The 17,562-nt window shown below is 40.0% G+C and overlaps 1 protein-coding gene across 1 annotated transcript in view; it reads right to left on the bottom strand.

The window, feature by feature from the left end:
* Window positions 1-17,562, bottom strand: part of LOC128667098 (tenascin-X) — a 134,120-nt gene that overhangs the window by 36,954 nt on the left and 79,604 nt on the right. The window contains exons 12-17 of the mRNA XM_053721991.1: window positions 9,539-9,811; window positions 8,454-8,762; window positions 2,115-2,417; window positions 1,135-1,257; window positions 830-967; window positions 142-261 (exon numbers count right to left, since the gene is read on the bottom strand). Of these exons, the coding sequence (XP_053577966.1) occupies window positions 142-261; window positions 830-967; window positions 1,135-1,257; window positions 2,115-2,417; window positions 8,454-8,762; window positions 9,539-9,811 (1,266 nt within the window). The remainder of the gene's footprint in view (window positions 1-141; window positions 262-829; window positions 968-1,134; window positions 1,258-2,114; window positions 2,418-8,453; window positions 8,763-9,538; window positions 9,812-17,562) is intronic.

The raw sequence follows: 17,562 nt of genomic DNA, 5'->3' as shown, positions 1-17,562 counted from the left end.
AAATCATTTTTATAAAAGCATAGAATATATAAAACAATTCATCCCCTCTACATCACGTGTCATTAAGTAGTTAGTTTGAAAAAAAGAAAAAGAATTAATAAATATCCAAAAAATATAAATAGGCATAAATGTGGCACTCACTATTTTCTGCTGTATATGTCACTAAGTAATTATCCACAGGTCCTAGTGGTGGATCCCAGCGTAGAAGAGCTGACTCTTCAGTGACGTCAAGAGCACGAAGAGAGCGTGGGCCACCTCCAACTACAAAAGAGATAGATCAGATTAGGAATGGGTGTTTGTGTACCATGACGGTAAAGACCCTTGATTAGCTACACACTTACTAACACAGGGTACTACACAAGTTCAAAAGCCTCACCAATCCCTCCAGAATAAACAGTTTCTATGTTGTTCACTAAGTAAAGGGACTTAAAACCCCAAATTTTTCTTTAATTTAATTCATTCATGATTTATTTCTATTATCAAATTTATTTAGTTCTCTTGGCATCCTTTGTTGAAGCGTCAGCAATGCCCTACTGGGAGTTAGCTGAACAAATATGGTAAGGAAATGACAAGAGGCATATATGTGCAGCCAGCAATCAGCAGCAAGCTTCCAGTAGTGCATTAGCCTACTTAGGTGTGCTTTTCAACAAAGGATACCAAAAGAAGAAGACAAATTAGATAATAGAATTTTTGTGTCCCATTAATGTATAGAAGAGTAAACTTCAGTGAATCAGCTGCATAAAATAAAATATGAACTGGTGAATCTGTAGAGTCTTATAAGCTGAAGAGGATGGACAAACTTCACTGTGTACAATATTATGATCATTACCCGTAGTTGTGTATCCAGTTAGAGGTTGACTTTCTTCAAAGCCTCTCACAGAAACCACTGTGACCTCATAGCGAGTCCCTGGGATCAGGCCTTGAAGGGGGGTACTGGAGCCCACCACACTGATGCTCTCTGGTTCCCCTAAAATAAGGTGAAGAGATTGACATGAAGATATATGGACTCATAGGGCAGTACAGAGAGTAAGGGAAGGGAAACACACTTTAGGTAATGTGGGAGTAGATACGTGAGAAGATGAAGATGGACAAAAGAGTTAATCAAGAGAAAGATAACGATGAGCAATGGCTCACCTCCATCGGCCAGTTGATAGGATACTTTGAATGTTGTGGTTTCAGGACTAGGAGGGTCCCAGTTCACAATGACAGATGTTTCTCCTATGTCATTAAATCGTATGTTCAGTGGGGGTTCCAGTTCTGGATTAAAGAAAAAGAAGAGAATGAAATGGGATGTAATGCAGAATGCGTTAATTAAAAGGTTATTTAGGAGAATTCAATGGAGAGGAGATGTTCTACAGCTTCCCATTGGCAAGAGGGAAGCTTAAAGGGACACAAAAACAAAATGAAATGATCATGATTCAGGCAGACTATGCAATTCAATAAATATTTCCACTTTACTTCCTTTGTTGAATGCTACTTTTCATGAAAGAATACTGAGGAAGGTTCAAGAATAGGCTCCTGAGCCTATGTCTCTATGTTCTTATAGAAAAGAGCTAGGGTTCAACAAAAGATACAAAAGTAAATTGGATTCATTTTTAATTATACACTCTATCTGAATGATAAAAGTTTAAGGGGACATGAAACACAAATTTTTTCTTTTATGATTTAGGTAGAACTTTCCAGTTTACGTCTATTATCAAATTTGCTTCATTCTCTTGGTATCATTTGTTGAAGGAGCAGCAATGCACTACTGGTTTCTAACTGAACACATGGGTGAGCCAATGACAAATCTGTATATATATATATATATATATATATATATATATATATATGCAGCCACCAATCAGCAGCTAGAACCTAGGTTCTTTGCTCTGAGCTTACCTAGATAAATTTTTAAGCAAAGGATAACAAGAGAAGGAAGCAAATTAACTAATAGAAGTTGTTTAAAATTGTTTGCGCTGGCTCAATCATGAATGTCTGATTTTGACTTTACTGTCCCTTTAATTTTTTCGTCCATGTCTCTTGGGTAAGAGTTAATAGAGTGATGATCTGCAGAGGTTCTAGCAAAATTAACTGTAAATAATAAATGTTCATAGTTCTAGAGGCCTAATTACCAAGAGGTCCTGTCCTCCCTGTTGCTTCCAGGCTGTCATGCTCTTTTTCTTCACGCACACCATATACTGTCACTGTGTAAAGAGTGTCAGCTTGAAGATCAGACAGAAGAAGTGTGCGGGCAGAACCTTCAGCCCAGGCTTCTTTTGTTGACCCCTGATGTCCCTGGGGTGTGTACTGTACACGGAAAGAGTCAAAGGAGCCCTCAGGAGCCTCCCAGGAGAGAAGCATTGCATGAGGACCTTGTGGAGCTAGGAAGAGATCATCCAGAAGCGAAGAAGGTTGTCCAACAGCCTCAGGGAAATCTGTTAGGTAAGGAGAGAAAACTGGATTAGGAAGTGAGATGGGAAGAGAGAAAGAAAGAGAAAGAAAAAGAAAGAGAGAGATAGAAAGAAAGTGATAAGGAATTAAGGAAGGAAGGAGAGAAGGAGGAAAGAAAAGAGGGAAAGAAGGAAGAGAGGGAAGGAAGGAAGGAAGAAGGGAAGGAAGAAGGGAAGGAAGGAAGGAGGGAAGGAGAGAAGGAGGGAAGGAAGGAATGAAGGAAGGAGAGAAGGAGGGAAGGAAGGAAGGAAGAAGGGAAGGAAGGAAGAAGGGAAGGAAGGAAGGAAGGAAGGAAGGAAGGAGGGAAGGAAGGAAGGAAGGAGGGAAGGAGAGAAGGAATGAAGGAGGGAAGGAAGAAGGGAAGGAAGGAAGGAGGGAAGGAGAGAATGAATGAAGGAGGGAAGGAAGGAAGAAGGGAAGGAAGGAAGAAGGGAAGGAAGGAAGGAGGGAAGAAGGGAAGGAAGGAAGGAAGGAAGAAGCGAGGGAAGGAAGGAAGGAGAGAAGGAAGAAAGGAGAGAAGGAAGCAAGGAAGGAAGGAGGGAGGGAAGGAGGGAGGGAAGGAAAGAAGGAAGGAGGGAGGGAACGAGAGAAGGAAGGAAGGAAGAAGGGAAGGAAGGAAGGAGGGAAGAAGGGAAGGAAGGAAGGAAGAAGTGAGAGAAGGAAGGAAAGAAGGAGGGAAGGAAGGAAGGAGAGAAGGAAGCAAGGAAGGAGGGAAGGAAGAAGTGAGGGAAGAAAGCAAGGAAGGAGGGAAGGAGAGAAGGAGGGAAGGAGAGAAGGAGGGAAGGAGAGAAGGAAGGAAGGAAGGAAGGAAGAAGGGAAGGAAGGAAGGAGGGAAGGAGAGAAGGAAGGAAGAAGGGAAGGAAGGAAGAAGGTAAGGAAGGAAGGAAGGAAGGAAGGAAGGAGGGAAGGAAGAAGCGAGGGAAGGAAGGAAAGGAGAAGGGAAGGAAGGAAGGAAGGAAGAGAAGGAAGCAAGGAAGGAGGGAGGGAAGGAAGGAAGGAACGAAGGAAGGAGGGAAGGAGAGGAGGGAAGGAATATAGGAAGGCAGGAGAGAAGAAGAGAAGGAAGGAGGGAGAAAGGAAGGAGGGAAGGAGAGAAGGAGGGAAGGAGAGAAGGAGGGAAGGAAGGAAGGAAGGAAGAAGGGAAGGAAGAAAGGAAGGAAGGAGGGAAGGAAGGAAGAAAGGAGGGAAGGAGGGAAGGAAGGAAGAAGGGAAGGAAGGAAGGAGGGAAGGAAAGGAAGGAAGGAGGGAATGAGAGAAGGAAGGAAGAAGGAAAGGAAGGAAGAAGGGAAGAAAGGAAGGAAGGGAAGAAGGGAAGGAAGGAAGAAGCGAGGTAAGGAAGGAAAGAAGGAGGGAAGGAAGGAAGGAGAGAAGGAAGGAAGGAAGGAAGGAAGGAAGGAGGGAGGGAAGCGAGGAAGGAGGGAAGGAGTGAAGGAAAGAAGTAAGGAAGGAGGGAGGGAACAAGAGAAGGAAGAAGGGAAGGAAGGAAGAAGGGAAGGAAGGAAGGAGGGAAGGAAGGAAGGAAGAAGTGAGGGAAGGAAGGAAAGAAGGAGGGAAGGAAGGAAGGAGAGAAGGAAGCAAGGAAGGAGGGAAGGAGAGAAGGAGAGAAGGAGGGAAGGAGAGAAGGAAGGAGAGAAGGAAGGAAGAAGGGAAGGAAGGAAGAAGGGAAGGAAGGAAGGAGAGAAGGAAGGAAGGAAGGAAGGAAGAAGGGAAGCAAGGGAGGAGGGAGGGAAGGAAGGAGGGAAGAAGGGAAGGAAGAAGCGAGGGAAGGAAGGAAAGAAGGAGGGAAGAAATGAAGGAGAGAAGGAAGCAAGGAAGGAGGGAAGGAAGGAAGGAGGGAGGGAAGGAAGGAGGGAAGGAGAGAAGGAGAGGAGGGAAGGAGATAAGGAGAGGAGGGAAGGAAGAAAGGAAGGCAGGAGAGAAGAAGAGAATGAAGGAGGGAGAAAGGAAGAAAGGAAGGAGGGAAGGAAAGAAGGAGGGAAGGAAGGAAGGAGAGAAGGAAGCAAGGAAGGAGGGAAGGAGAGAAGGAGAGAAGGAAGGAAGGAGAGAAGGAAGGAGGGAAGGAGAGAAGGAAGGAAGAAGGGAAGGAAGGAAGGAAGGAGAGAAGGAAGGAAGGAAGGAAGGAAGAAGGGAAGCAAGGGAGGAGGGAAGGAAGGAAGGAGGGAAGAAGGGAAGGAAGAAGCGAGGGAAGGAAGGAAAGAAGGACGGAAGAAGGGAAGGAAGGAAGAAGTGAGAGAAGGAAGGAAAGAAGGAGGGAAGGAAGGAAGGAAGGAGAGAAGGAAGCAAGGAAGGAGGGAAGGAAGGAGTGAGGGAAGAAAGCAAGGAAGGAGGGAAGGAGAGAAGGAGGGAAGGAGAGAAGGAAGGAAGAAGAGAAGGAAGAAGGGAAGGAAGGAAGGAGGGAAGGAGAGAAGGAAGGAAGGAAGAAGGGAAGGAAGGAAGTAAGGAGGGAAGGAAGAAGCGAGGGAAGGAAGGAAAGGAGAAGGGAAGGAAGGAAGAGAAGGAAGCAAGGAAGGAGGGAGGGAAGGAAGGAAGGAACGAAGGAAGGAGGGAGGGAAGGAAGGAAGCAAAGAAGGAGAGAAGGAGAGGAGGGAAGGAAGATAGGAAGGCAGGAGAGAAGAAGAGAATGAAGGAGGGAGAAAGGAAGGAAGGAAGAAGGGAAGGAAGGAGGGAAGGAGAGAAGGAGTGAAGGAGAGAAGGAGGGAAGGAAGGAAGGAAGGAGGGAAGGAAGGAAGAAGGGAAGGAAGGAAGAAAGGAAGGAAGGAGGGAAGGAAGGAAGGAGGGAAGGAAGGAAGGAAGAAGGGAAGGAAGGAAGGAGGGAAGGAAAGGAAGGAAGGAGGGAATGAGAGAAGGAAGGAAGAAGGAAAGGAAGGAAGAAGGGAAGAAAGGAAGGAGGGAAGAAGGGAAGGAAGGAAGAAGCGAGGTAAGGAAGGAAAGAAGGAGGGAAGGAAGGAAGGAGAGAAGGAAGGAAGGAAGGAAGGAAGGAGGGAGGGAAGCAAGGAAGGAGGGAAGGAGTGAAGGAGGGAAGGAAAGAAGTAAGGAAGGAGGGAGGGAACAAGAGAAGGAAGAAGGGAAGGAAGGAAGGAAGAAGGGAAGGAAGGAAGGAGGGAAGAAGGGAAGGAAGGAAGGAAGGAAGAAGTGAGGGAAGGAAGGAAAGAAGGAGGGAAGGAAGGAGAGAAGGAAGCAAGGAAGGAGGGAAGGAGAGAAGGAGAGAAGGAGGGAAGGAGAGAAGGAAGGAGGGAAGGAGAGAAGGAAGGAAGAAGGGAAGGAAGGAAGAAGGGAAGGAAGGAAGGAAGGAGAGAAGGAAGGAAGGAAGGAAGGAAGAAGGGAAGCAAGGGAGGAGGGAAGGAAGGAAGGAGGGAAGAAGGGAAGGAAGAAGCGAGGGAAGGAAGGAAAGAAGGAGGGAAGAAAGGAAGGAGAGAAGGAAGCAAGGAAGGAGGGAAGGAAGGAGGGAGGGAAGGAAGGAGGGAAGGAGAGGAGGGAAGGAGAGAAGGAGAGGAGGGAAGGAAGAAAGGAAGGCAGGAGAGAAGAAGAGAATGAAGGAGGGAGAAAGGAAGAAAGGAAGGATGGAAGGAAAGAAGGAGGGAAGGAAGGAAGGAGAGAAGGAAGCAAGGAAGGAGGGAAGGAGGGAAGGAGAGAAGGAGAGAAGGAAGGAGGGAAGGAGAGAAGGAAGGAAGAAGGGAAGGAAGGAAGAAGGGAAGGAAGGAAGGAAGGAAGGAAGGAAGGAAGGAAGGAGAGAAGGAAGGAAGGAAGGAAGGAAGAAGGGAAGCAAGGGAGGAGGGAAGGAAGGAGGGAAGAAGGGAAGGAAGAAGCGAGGGAAGGAAGGAAAGAAGGAGGGAAGAAAGGAAGGAGAGAAGGAAGCAAGGAAGGAGGGAAGGAAGGAAGGAAGGAAGGAGGGAAGGAGAGAAGGAGAGGAGGGAAGGAGAGGAGGGAAGGAAGAAAGGAAGGCAGGAGAGAAGAAGAGAATGAAGGAGGGAGAAAGGAAGAAAGGAAGGAGGGAAGGAAGGAAGGAAGGAGGGAACGAGACAAGGAAGGAGGGAAGAAGGGAAGGAAGGAGGGAAGAAGGGAAGGAAGGAAAGAAGGAGGGAAGGAAGGAAGGAAGGAAGGAGAGAAGGAAGCAAGGAAGGAGGGAAAGAGAGAAGGAGAGGAGGGAAGGAAGAAAGGAAGGCAGGAAAGAAGAAGAGAATGAAGGAGGGAGAAAGGAAGAAAGGAAGGAAAGAAGATGGCAAAAAGAGTTAGAAGAAAATGACAGGGCAGTGACAGAGAGCATTAGAAAGAAACAAAGATGTTGAACAGAGCGAGAAGGAAATAAGACAGAAAAAAGATACAAAGAAATAATGCTTCAAGAGAGAGTCGGATAGTAGGTGACTGAGTTTGATAGAAACAGCAAGAGAATTTAGGAGAGATAAAATACAAGGGTAACAAAGGAGGGGAAAAGATGGGGACAGAGTGGGAGAGAACTACATGGAGGGCAGAAAGAAACCGTTTGGATGGTGATTAAAGCAAAAAGGAGAATTTTAAATTACAAAGATCTAAACATTTTAGGTAAGAGAGGGGCAAAAAAGCTTCTACTGTGTGTTTAATTCCTTTGCTGGGTCGCTAGTCCTAAAATGTTATGCTCTAATGAACCAGTGCATATAATTTTACAACTATTATGGCCCTTTAAGATCAAGAAACATTCAACTAAGTAGCTTAATGATTATATTAAAGTGCCAGCCCTTTTAGCAAAAAGTATTGCTTCCCACATAGATGAAACAGATTTTTGTAAATATAAATGTTATCTTACTAACACAAAAACAAAAATCCTCATGGTACCAGGTACCTTATGAAAGATTATAGCACATTTTGATGGATTTTTGCAAGTTTTTTTTTAATAAATACATGACTGTCCCCTTCCAACTAAGTCATAAATAAAGTATTACATTTATTATACTAACTGGCAAATCATCAATTAAATTCAAAGTTCACTTCAAATAACGCTTGTAATCCCAATTTACAAGGTTCTTACCCAGCCAAGAGGCACATTCTGATAGACTTTCTCTTGATAATTTCAAGCAATTATTTGGCAGGGATTGGGTCAAGTTACAGATGTCCCACAATAAATTTGACAAGGACAGATAAAACATGGCTTTGGATGAGTAAATAGCATCCAAACATAGTTACCAGATCTGCTGACTAGAGAAGTTCAAATGCTGTTTTGGATGATAATCAATTTCGGCACAAATCCATTTAAGAATTCTCAGACTTTAATGCTGCACAAAATATGACCCACAACCTCACTAAATAGCTTAAAAAAATAACAATTAGGTTCAATTCAGAACATTGGCAAAATTAATCATGAAGGACTTGTCATGCAATACCATCTGTCTATGTAACAGAAGAAAGTGTTTTTTTCCCCAATAATTAGATATATATAATAAACACATATATACTGTATATATAGATATGGATATAAATTTTTACTGCAAGCTGAGTTTTGTGTTATAAAATTGTCTATATGTCAAGTTTCTCACTCTAATCTAAATTTTGCATGACATTCCTTTGTTCTCGTTAAAGAGACATTGTACACTAGATTTTTCTTTGCATAAATGTTTTGCAGATGGTCCATTTATACAGCCCATCTGGGAGTGTTTTGTACCAATGAATAGTTTTGCTTATTTTTGTAATAACATTGTGCTGATTTTCAGACTCCTAACCAAGCCCCAAAGTATCAGATGTAGACCCAAGTCTACAGATTCCTGTGGCTCCTGTTTGTGTAATCTGTCTTTTCATATTAAGGGTAGGGGGGAAGGGGGTAGTATCTTCTCTTCCTGCTTTCTCTGCCCCTTTTACTGGGTGTCCCAGCCTAACTTCATCAACAGTACTAAACTGGGAGCTTCTAAGTAAGTTTTATAAGGTTTTATACTGGATTTTTAGATCAGTATCTATGCATATTATTCTTTATAGTAGTGTCTATTACATGCAGTTATATGGAAATTGGTGTATACTTTCCCTTGCTACATGACAATTTATTTCTATAGACATACCTGTCATAACCTCAGTAGAAATACTTTTGCTTCTCGTCTCTCCTATGACACCATAGACATTGAATTTATACTTTCTGGATGGCAGCAGCCCTGGTACATATGTGCTGGTGTCTCCTCCAGGAATTTGCAGCTCTCTGACTCCCCCTTCTGGATCCCGATACTGTACCACAATCCATTCAAAAGGAGGTTCCCCTTCTACTCTCCAGGATAACTTCACAGAATCCCTACCCACTTCAGAGGCTTCCAGATCCACCAGACGGGCAACAGCAGGAGTAGAGGGAGAAGGTGCAACTGGTTTCTCCCTTCGTGCTGCAAAAGCCCAGATGGGAAAGATAAAAATAAAAATGATGTTTGCTTCAGTTATTTCAGAATTAAAAAAAAATCTTGGCTAAAGATTTTTCTGATATACATTATGCATATATCAGAAAAATCTTTAGCTGAGGATTTTCTGTATTTTCACAGAAAGAATTAATGCGGCTCCAAAAAAAGCCAAGCGGCACAAGCGAACACATTCTTCCTCATTCGGATGATACAGAAGCATGCAAAAACACACCCCTAATATGATGTAAGTGCAGGTATTCGTTGGTTGTCTACCCCTAAAAAAGCTTGAAACAGGAAGATGTAGGTGCTCGTACAAGGGAAAAAACTCTAGAGTATCTCAGGAATATTTGCAATTTTTAAAAAGTTTTAATACACAATGATGTGAAAAGCGGAATAGAACGAGAGCCTAGATTTCAGAACTTACAAGAATACATTAGGATATATATATATATATATATATATATATATATATATATATATATATATATAATATATATATAATTTCAGCATGCCGAAAACTAAAAAAGGTAATGATTGAACTTTATAGCTGCCCTTACCAACATTGTAAATGCAAAGAATGTTACAGTTTATCTATTTATTAACCCCTTTGTGTCCCTTTGCCTTGTTATACTAAAAACAATAATAATACCATGATTTCAGCTGTTGAAATTAATTGTACTTTTAATATTAATTCCCATATATAAAATAGCTAATTTATATTAATTGCCTAAATTAGCTGTGGATTTTTGTAGTTCACTATGTACCTGTACTGGTTTCTGCTATAACAGCTTTTCCTCTCTTCCCTCCTGAAATGCCATACAGAACAAATTTATATTTCTTTCCAGGCCTCAAGTCACTGACAGTAAAAGTGCGGAGATTTCCTTCAAGAGAAATTTCCTGCGGTTTCCCCTCCGCGTCTCGGTAATAGAGAAGGAACGTGTCAAATTCTGCATCTTTAACTTCCCAGGAAAGTCCGATAGAGTCACTGTGGACCTCTGATACGGAGATTGATTCCAAATGAGGAGGCACAGGTTTTGCTATGAGAAACCATTGGAAGAAAATATATATATATATATTTAATAAAATTAATAGATGTCTTTATTTTTTTATCAGGGTTAAAAAAAAAAGGTTTTTAAGGGACATAAATTGTTAAAAGAGAAAGTGTTCTACTGTGTTATAGCATTTTATTACTGTTGCTTGCATAAAAATGTACGTTTAATGTCTACAAATAAACGCATAATTAAATTAGCTTCAAAGCAACAGTGCACTACATGGCCGGATTGGCCTACCAGAATACCAGGAGATTTCCCGGTGGGCTGCAGCTGCTGGGGCTAGAAAGCTACAATTTAAAGAGGTGATTAATAGATGCAATTGGATTGTAGGGTGCCTATATAACAACAATCTGGCACTTTTTAATACAAACTAATATAATATAATTCTGAAAAAAAAATATTTGGGAAAGAATATCTTCACGAAAAATGGTGTTTACACATTATACTGACTCAACGGAAATAGGGCAGGTCTCCAAATTTTCCAGGGCTGCTTTTTATTCCCAGTTCAGCCCTGATGCACTACTGGGAGCTAGCTAAACAAAACAGGTGTAAACCCATGACAAGAGACATATGTGCATAGCAACCAGTCACCAGTTAACTCCTCATAGCACATCAGTATGCTTTTCAGCAAAAGATAACAAAGGAATGAAGTAAATGAGATAATATAAGTAAATTGAAAAGTCCCTAATGCTCTATCTGATCCACAAACATTTAAAGGGCCATTAAACCCATTTTTTTTTTTCTTTCATGATTCAGATAGCGAATATCATTTTAAACAACTTTCTAATTTACTTCTATTATCTAATTTGCTTCATTTTCTTGATATTCTGTGCTGAAAAGCATAGGCTCAGTAGCTTCTGATTGGTGGCTGCACATATTTGCCTCATGTGATTGGCTCACCCATGTGCATTGCTATTTATTTAACAAAGGATATCTAAAGAATAAAGCAAATTCGATAATAGAAGTAAATTGGAATGTTGTTTAAAATTGTATTCTCTGTCTGAATCATGAAATAATTTTTTGGGGTTTAATGTCCCTTTAATTTGGACTTTAATTCTCTTTATTATCACTGAAATGTCTATTTTTTTTATTTTTAAATCATTAAAAATGACCCGGCATCAGGGGGTCGATCCGATATAAAGCGTCGCCCGCAAAAGCCGGCGACGCCAATATTTACGCTGATTTGGTATCCTATATACGGCGTAACCTAGAAGTTACGCGCGTATATTTCTGCCGTCGCCCGTAGTTTTTTGGGCCATAGGCAGGTATACCAAACCAGCGCAGTTTGGTATCCAATATGCAGCGTAAGGACTTACGTGGCGAAAATGGAGAAAACTTACTCCATTTTCACCTCGCCACAAAAAGCAGCCGTAAGAAGCCTTACGCTGACTATTGGAGCCCCGTAACTCCCTAAACTAACTAGAAAATAAACCTAACACCTAACGCATGCGCAATGTCTATCTCCCTGTCAACCGCGATCTTCTAAAATAAACCTAACACCTAACGCATGCGCAATGTCTATCTACCTGTCAACCGCGATCCCCCCCCCCCCCGAAATCCCTAATAAAGTTATTAACCCCTAAACCGCCGCTCCCGGACCCCCCCGCCATCTACATAAACTAACCCCCTACTGTGAGCCCCTAAAACCGCCGCCATCTACCTTATCTATCCCCTAATCTGACCCCTTACACCGCCGCCACCTATATAAAAATTATTAACCCCTAATCTAATCCCCCTATACCGCCGCCAGCTATATTAATATTATTAACCCCTAATGTAAGCCCCTTACACCGCCGCCATCTCTATTAAAATGATTAACCCCTAATTTAATCAACCTACCCCGCCGCCATCTATATTATCTATATTAACCCTAAGTATATTATAGTTAATATAGGTATTACATTATATATATTAACTATATTAACCCTAATTATATTAGGGTTAATATAGTTAATATAGTTACTATAGTATTTATATTAACTATATTAACTCTATCTAACCCTAACATCCCTAACTAAATTTATATTAAATTAATCTAATTCATTTATAAACTAATATATTCCTATTTAAATCTAAATACTTACCTATAAAACAAACCCTAAGATAGCTACAATATAATTAATAATTACATTGTAGCTATGTTAGGGTTAATATTTATTTTACAGGTAAATTGTTAATTATTTTAACTAGGTATAATAGATATTAAATAGTTATTAACTATTTAATATCTACCTAGTTAAAATAATTACCCAATTACCTGTAAAATAAATCCTAACCTAAGTTACAAATACACCTACACTATCAATAAATTTAATAAACTACAAACATCTATCTAAAAATACAATTAAATTAACTAAACTAAATTACAAAAACAAACAAACACTAAATTACAAAAAATAAAAAAAAGATTACAAGATATTTAAGCTAATTACACCTATTCTAAGCCCCCTAATAAAATAATAAACCCCCAAAATAAAAGAAATTCCCTGCCCTATTCTAAATTAAACAAATTTCAAAGCTCTTTACCTTACCAGCCCTTAAAAGGGCCTTTTGTGGGGCATGCCCCAAAGAATTCAGCTCTTTTGCATACAACAAATACAACCCCCCCCCATTACAACCCACCACCCACATACCCCTATTCTAAAACCACCCAAACCCCCCTTAAAAAAGCCTAACACTACCCCCCTGAAGATCTCCCTACCTTGTCTTCACCACACCGGGCCGAACTCCTGATCCGATCCGGGCGATGTCTTCCTCCAAGCGGCAAAGAAGAATTCTTCCTCCGGCGATGTCTTCCTCCAAGCGGCAAAGAAGAATTCTTCCTCCGGCGACGTCTTCCTCCAAGCGGCAGCAAAGTCTTCATTCTTCCGGCGGCATCTTCAATCTTCTTTCTTCGCTCCGCCGCCGCGGAGCATCCATCCTGGCCGACTGCTGTACTTGGAATGAGGTACCTTTAAATGACGTCATCCAAGATGGCGTCCGCCGAATTCCGATTGGCTGATAGGATTCTATCAGCCAATCGGAATTAAGTTAGAAAAATCTGATTGGCTGATTGAATCAGCCAATCAGATTCAAGTTCAATCCGATTGGCTGATCCGAACAGCCAATCAGATTGAGCTCGCATTCTATTGGCTGATCGGAACAGCCAATAGAATGCGAGCTCAATCTGATTGGCTGATTGGATCAGCCAATCGGATTGAACTTGAATCTGATTGGCTGATTCAATCAGCCAATCAGATTTTTCTAACTTAATTCCGATTGGCTGATAGAATCCTATCAGCCAATTGGAATTCGGCGGACGCCATCTTGGATGACGTCATTTAAAGGTACCTCATTCCCAGTACAGCAGTCGGCCAGGATGGATGCTCCGCGGCGGCGGAGCGAAGAAAGAAGATTGAAGATGCCGCCGGAAGAATGAAGACTTTGCTGCCGCTTGGAGGAAGACGTCGCCGGAGGAAGAATTCTTCTTTGCCGCTTGGAGGAAGACATCGCCGGAGGAAGAATTCTTCTTTGCCGCTTGGAGGAAGACATCGCCCGGATCGGATCAGGAGTTCGGCCCGGTGTGGTGAAGACAAGGTAGGGAGATCTTCAGGGGGGTAGTGTTAGGCTTTTTTAAGGGGGGTTTGGGTGGTTTTAGAATAGGGGTATGTGGGTGGTGGGTTGTAATGGGGGGGGGGGTTGTATTTGTTGTATGCAAAAGAGCTGAATTCTTTGGGGCATGCCCCACAAAAGGCCCTTTTAAGGGCTGGTAAGGTAAAGAGCTTTGAAATTTGTTTAATTTAGAATAGGGCAGGGAATTTTTTTTATTTTGGGGGTTTATTATTTTATTAGGGGGCTTAGAATAGGTGTAATTAGCTTAAATATCTTGTAATCTTTTTTTTATTTTTTGTAATTTAGTGTTTGTTTTTTTTGTAATTTAGTTTAGTTAATTTAATTGTATTTTTAGATAGATGTTTGTAGTTTATTAAATTTATTGATAGTGTAGGTGTATTTGTAACTTAGGTTAGGATTTATTTTACAGGTAATTGGGTAATTATTTTAACTAGGTAGATATTAAATAGTTAGTAACTATTTAATATCTATTATACCTAGTTAAAATAATTAACAATTTACCTGTAAAATAAATATTAACCCTAACATAGCTACAATGTAATTATTAATTATATTGTAGCTATCTTAGGGTTTGTTTTATAGGTAAGTATTTAGATTTAAATAGGAATATATTAGTTTATAAATGAATTAGATTAATTTAATATAAATTTAGTTAGGGGTGTTAGGGTTAGATAGAGTTAATATAGTTAATATAAATACTATAGTAACTATATTAACTATATTAACCCTAATATAATTAGGGTTAATATAGTTAATATATATAATGTAATACCTATATTAACTATAATATACTTAGGGTTAATATAGATAATATAGCTGGCGGCGGGGTAGGTAGATTAAATTAGGGGTTAATCATTTTAATAGAGATGGCGGCGGTGTAAGGGGCTTACATTAGGGGTTAATAATTTTAATATAGATGGCGGCGGTGTTAGGGGCTCACTTTAGGGGGTTATAGATATAATATAGCTGGCGGCGGGGTACGGGAGCGGCGGTTTAGGGGTTAATAACTTTATTAGGTTGCGGCGGGGTACGGGAGCGGCGGTTTAGGGGTTAATAGCTTTTTTTATTGTTAGGCTAGTGAGGGGGGATAGCGGATAGAGGGTTAGACGTGTCGGGCTATGTTAGGGAGGCGTGTTAGACAGTGCGGGCTATGTTAGGGAGGCGTGTTAGACAGTGCGGGTGTTTTAGACTTTAGTCAGGTTTTATAGGCGCCGGCAGTTTCTAACGTGGTGCAAGTCACTGGCGACGCCAGAAATTTGTACTTACACAAATTTCTGGACATCGCTGGTTTGTCAGACTTACGGCACTTTAGCATCTGACGGCGACCTATATGGGATAGCTCGAGTTGCGAGCTGAAACTGCGGGCGACGCCGGTTCCCTCGCTTGCGCCGCAAACTGCGATCTATATCGGATCGCGCCCCAGCTTGCTCCAGGCGCTCACCTGGACACACCTGTTATTTTTATTTTAATTGGAAATAAAACAGTCCTGCTAATCCAGAAGTGAAGCTTTCCCCTTGCTGCACACTCACACAGAGGTAGCTGCTGCACACTCACACAGAGGTAGCTGCTGCACACTCATACAGAGGTAGCTGCTGCACACTCACACAGAGGTAGCTGCTGCACACTCACACAGAGGTAGCTGCTGCACAGACAAAAACAATATTTAGGGTCAGTGGCCACCTCTAGTGAGGCAGAACCACTCGCATCTAATTTAAATTAAAAAACAACACTTTTTAGGAAGGGCAGGTGTAGCAAGCCGCTGCAGCAGAGCAATTTTGAAGGTAATATTTTTATATCAAAATCTAAATTTCAGCTATAACTAAATCGCGCTTGTACATTTGTTATAGCAATTAGTTGAATTCTGCAAACTTAAAAAAAACAAAACTTCAACTACCCTTTTAAAAGACCACTAAAAACAGTAGAATTTCATAATTAACAGGTGTATTATAAAAAGACAATGCAATAACACTTACTCTGAATTTCACAGATCTATATTTTCTTCCATTTGCAAGTCCCCTGTATCATGTGACAGACAGGAGCCAATCACAGACTAGTATACGTATACCCTGTGAGTTTGTGCACATGCTCATTAGGAGCTGGTGCCTCAACAAGTGTGTATAAAAAACTATTTTACAAAATTTTAAAATGGAAGTAAATTGGAAAGATTCTTAAAATTGTGTGTTCTTTCAGACTCATGAAAGCTTAATTTTGAGTTGAGTGTCCATTTAAGTATGCATTTACATCTATATTAAAGAGCACATAGATCTTTCATTAAAATCATACCATGGTGTGCAGAGGCTTAAAGGGACACAGAACCCAAATTTTTTCTTTTGTGATTCAGATAGAGCATGAAATTATAAGCAACTTTGTAATTTACTCCTATTATCAAATGTTCCTTATTCTCTTGGTATCTTTATTTGAAATGCAAGAATATAAGTTTAGATGCAGGCCCATTTTTGGTGAACAACCTAGGTCGTCCTTGCTGATTGGTGGATAAATCCATCCACCAATCAAAAACTGCTGTCCAGAGTGCTGAACCAAGAAAAAAGCTTAGATGCCTTCTTTTTTATATAAAGATAGCAAGAGAACGAAGAAAATTTGATAATAGGAGTAAATTAGAAAGTTGCTTAAAATTGCATGCTCTATCTGAATCATGAAAGAAAAAATTTGGGTTCAGTGTCCTTTTAACATTTGAAATATAAAAAAAAATGTTTTGTGCAATTAAATGTCTAAAAGTTTATAGAGCATTCTTGCAATTATACCACATTGTGATAATAAAATCAAAATCAGTGCAATTTATTTTGTGTAGTTCATTATCTTTTTCTTTGTTTATTTTTACCTCTTTTGTTTTATTAACAAACTTAAAATACTCTGTGGTAATAAAATCCAAACCACTGTAAAGTTTTTTTTTTATTCTTATTAATTTTTTATTCTGTTACATTTTTAGAATATTATATAATATTTACATTGTCTTTCTTTTTTGCCTTTTACTTTTTAATAAACAAATGCATTTTAGTAAGTAAATTTAGACCAGTTAAAAACCTTTACGCCTAGATTCTAGAGTCTTGCGTTAGCCTTAAAAAGCAGCGTTGAGAGGTCCCAACGCTACTTTTTAACGCCCGCTGGTATTACTAGTCTGGCAGATACAGGTGTACCGCTCACTTTTTTTCCGTGACTCGAGCATACCGCAATTCCCCTTATGTCAATTGCGTATCCTATCTTTTTAATGGGATTTGCCTAACAAAGTATTACGAGTCTTGGAAAAAGTGAGTGGTAGACCCTCTCCTGTCAAGACTCCTACCGCATTTAAAAGTCAGTAGTTAAGAGTTTTATGGGCTAACGCTGTAACATAAAACTCTTAACTAAAGTGCTAAAAAGTGCAGTAACACCCACTTAAATAAATTCTTTAACCCCTAATCTGCCGACCGGACATCGCCGCCACTGTAATAAATATATTAACCCCTAAACCGCCGCACTCCCGCATCGCAAACACTAGTTAAATTTTATTAACCCCTAATCTGCCGTCCCTAACATCGCCGACACCTACCTACATTTATTAACCCCTAATCTGCCGCCCCCAACGTCGCCACAACTATATTACATTTATTAACCCAAAAATCTAAGTCTAATCCTAACCCTAGCACCCCCCTAACTTAAATATAATTTAAATACATCTAAATAAAATTACTATTATTAACTAAATTATTCCTATTTAAAAATAAATACTTACCTATAAATTAAACCCTAAAATAGCTACAATATAACTAATAGTTACATTGTAGCCATTTTAGGATTTATTTTTATTTTACAGGCAAGTTTGTATTTTAACTAGGTACAATAGTTATTAAATAGTTATTAACTATTTAATAACTTCCTAGTTAAAATAAGTACAAAATTACCTGTAAAATAAACCCTAACCTAAGTTACAATTACACCTAACACTACACTATAATTAAATTAATTACCTAAACTAACTACAATTAATTACAATTAAATTAAATAAACTAAAGTACGGAAAAAAACACACACTAAATTACAGAAAATAATAAAATAATTAAAAACATTTAAAACTAATTACACCTAATCTAATCCCCCTAATAAAATAAAAAAGCCGCCTAAAATAA

This window comes from Bombina bombina, chromosome 7, assembly GCF_027579735.1.
Source record: "Bombina bombina isolate aBomBom1 chromosome 7, aBomBom1.pri, whole genome shotgun sequence".
NCBI lineage: Eukaryota > Metazoa > Chordata > Amphibia > Anura > Bombinatoridae > Bombina > Bombina bombina.
Note: the sequence above shows the minus strand (reverse complement) of the source record. Positions and strands in the feature narration are given on the sequence as shown.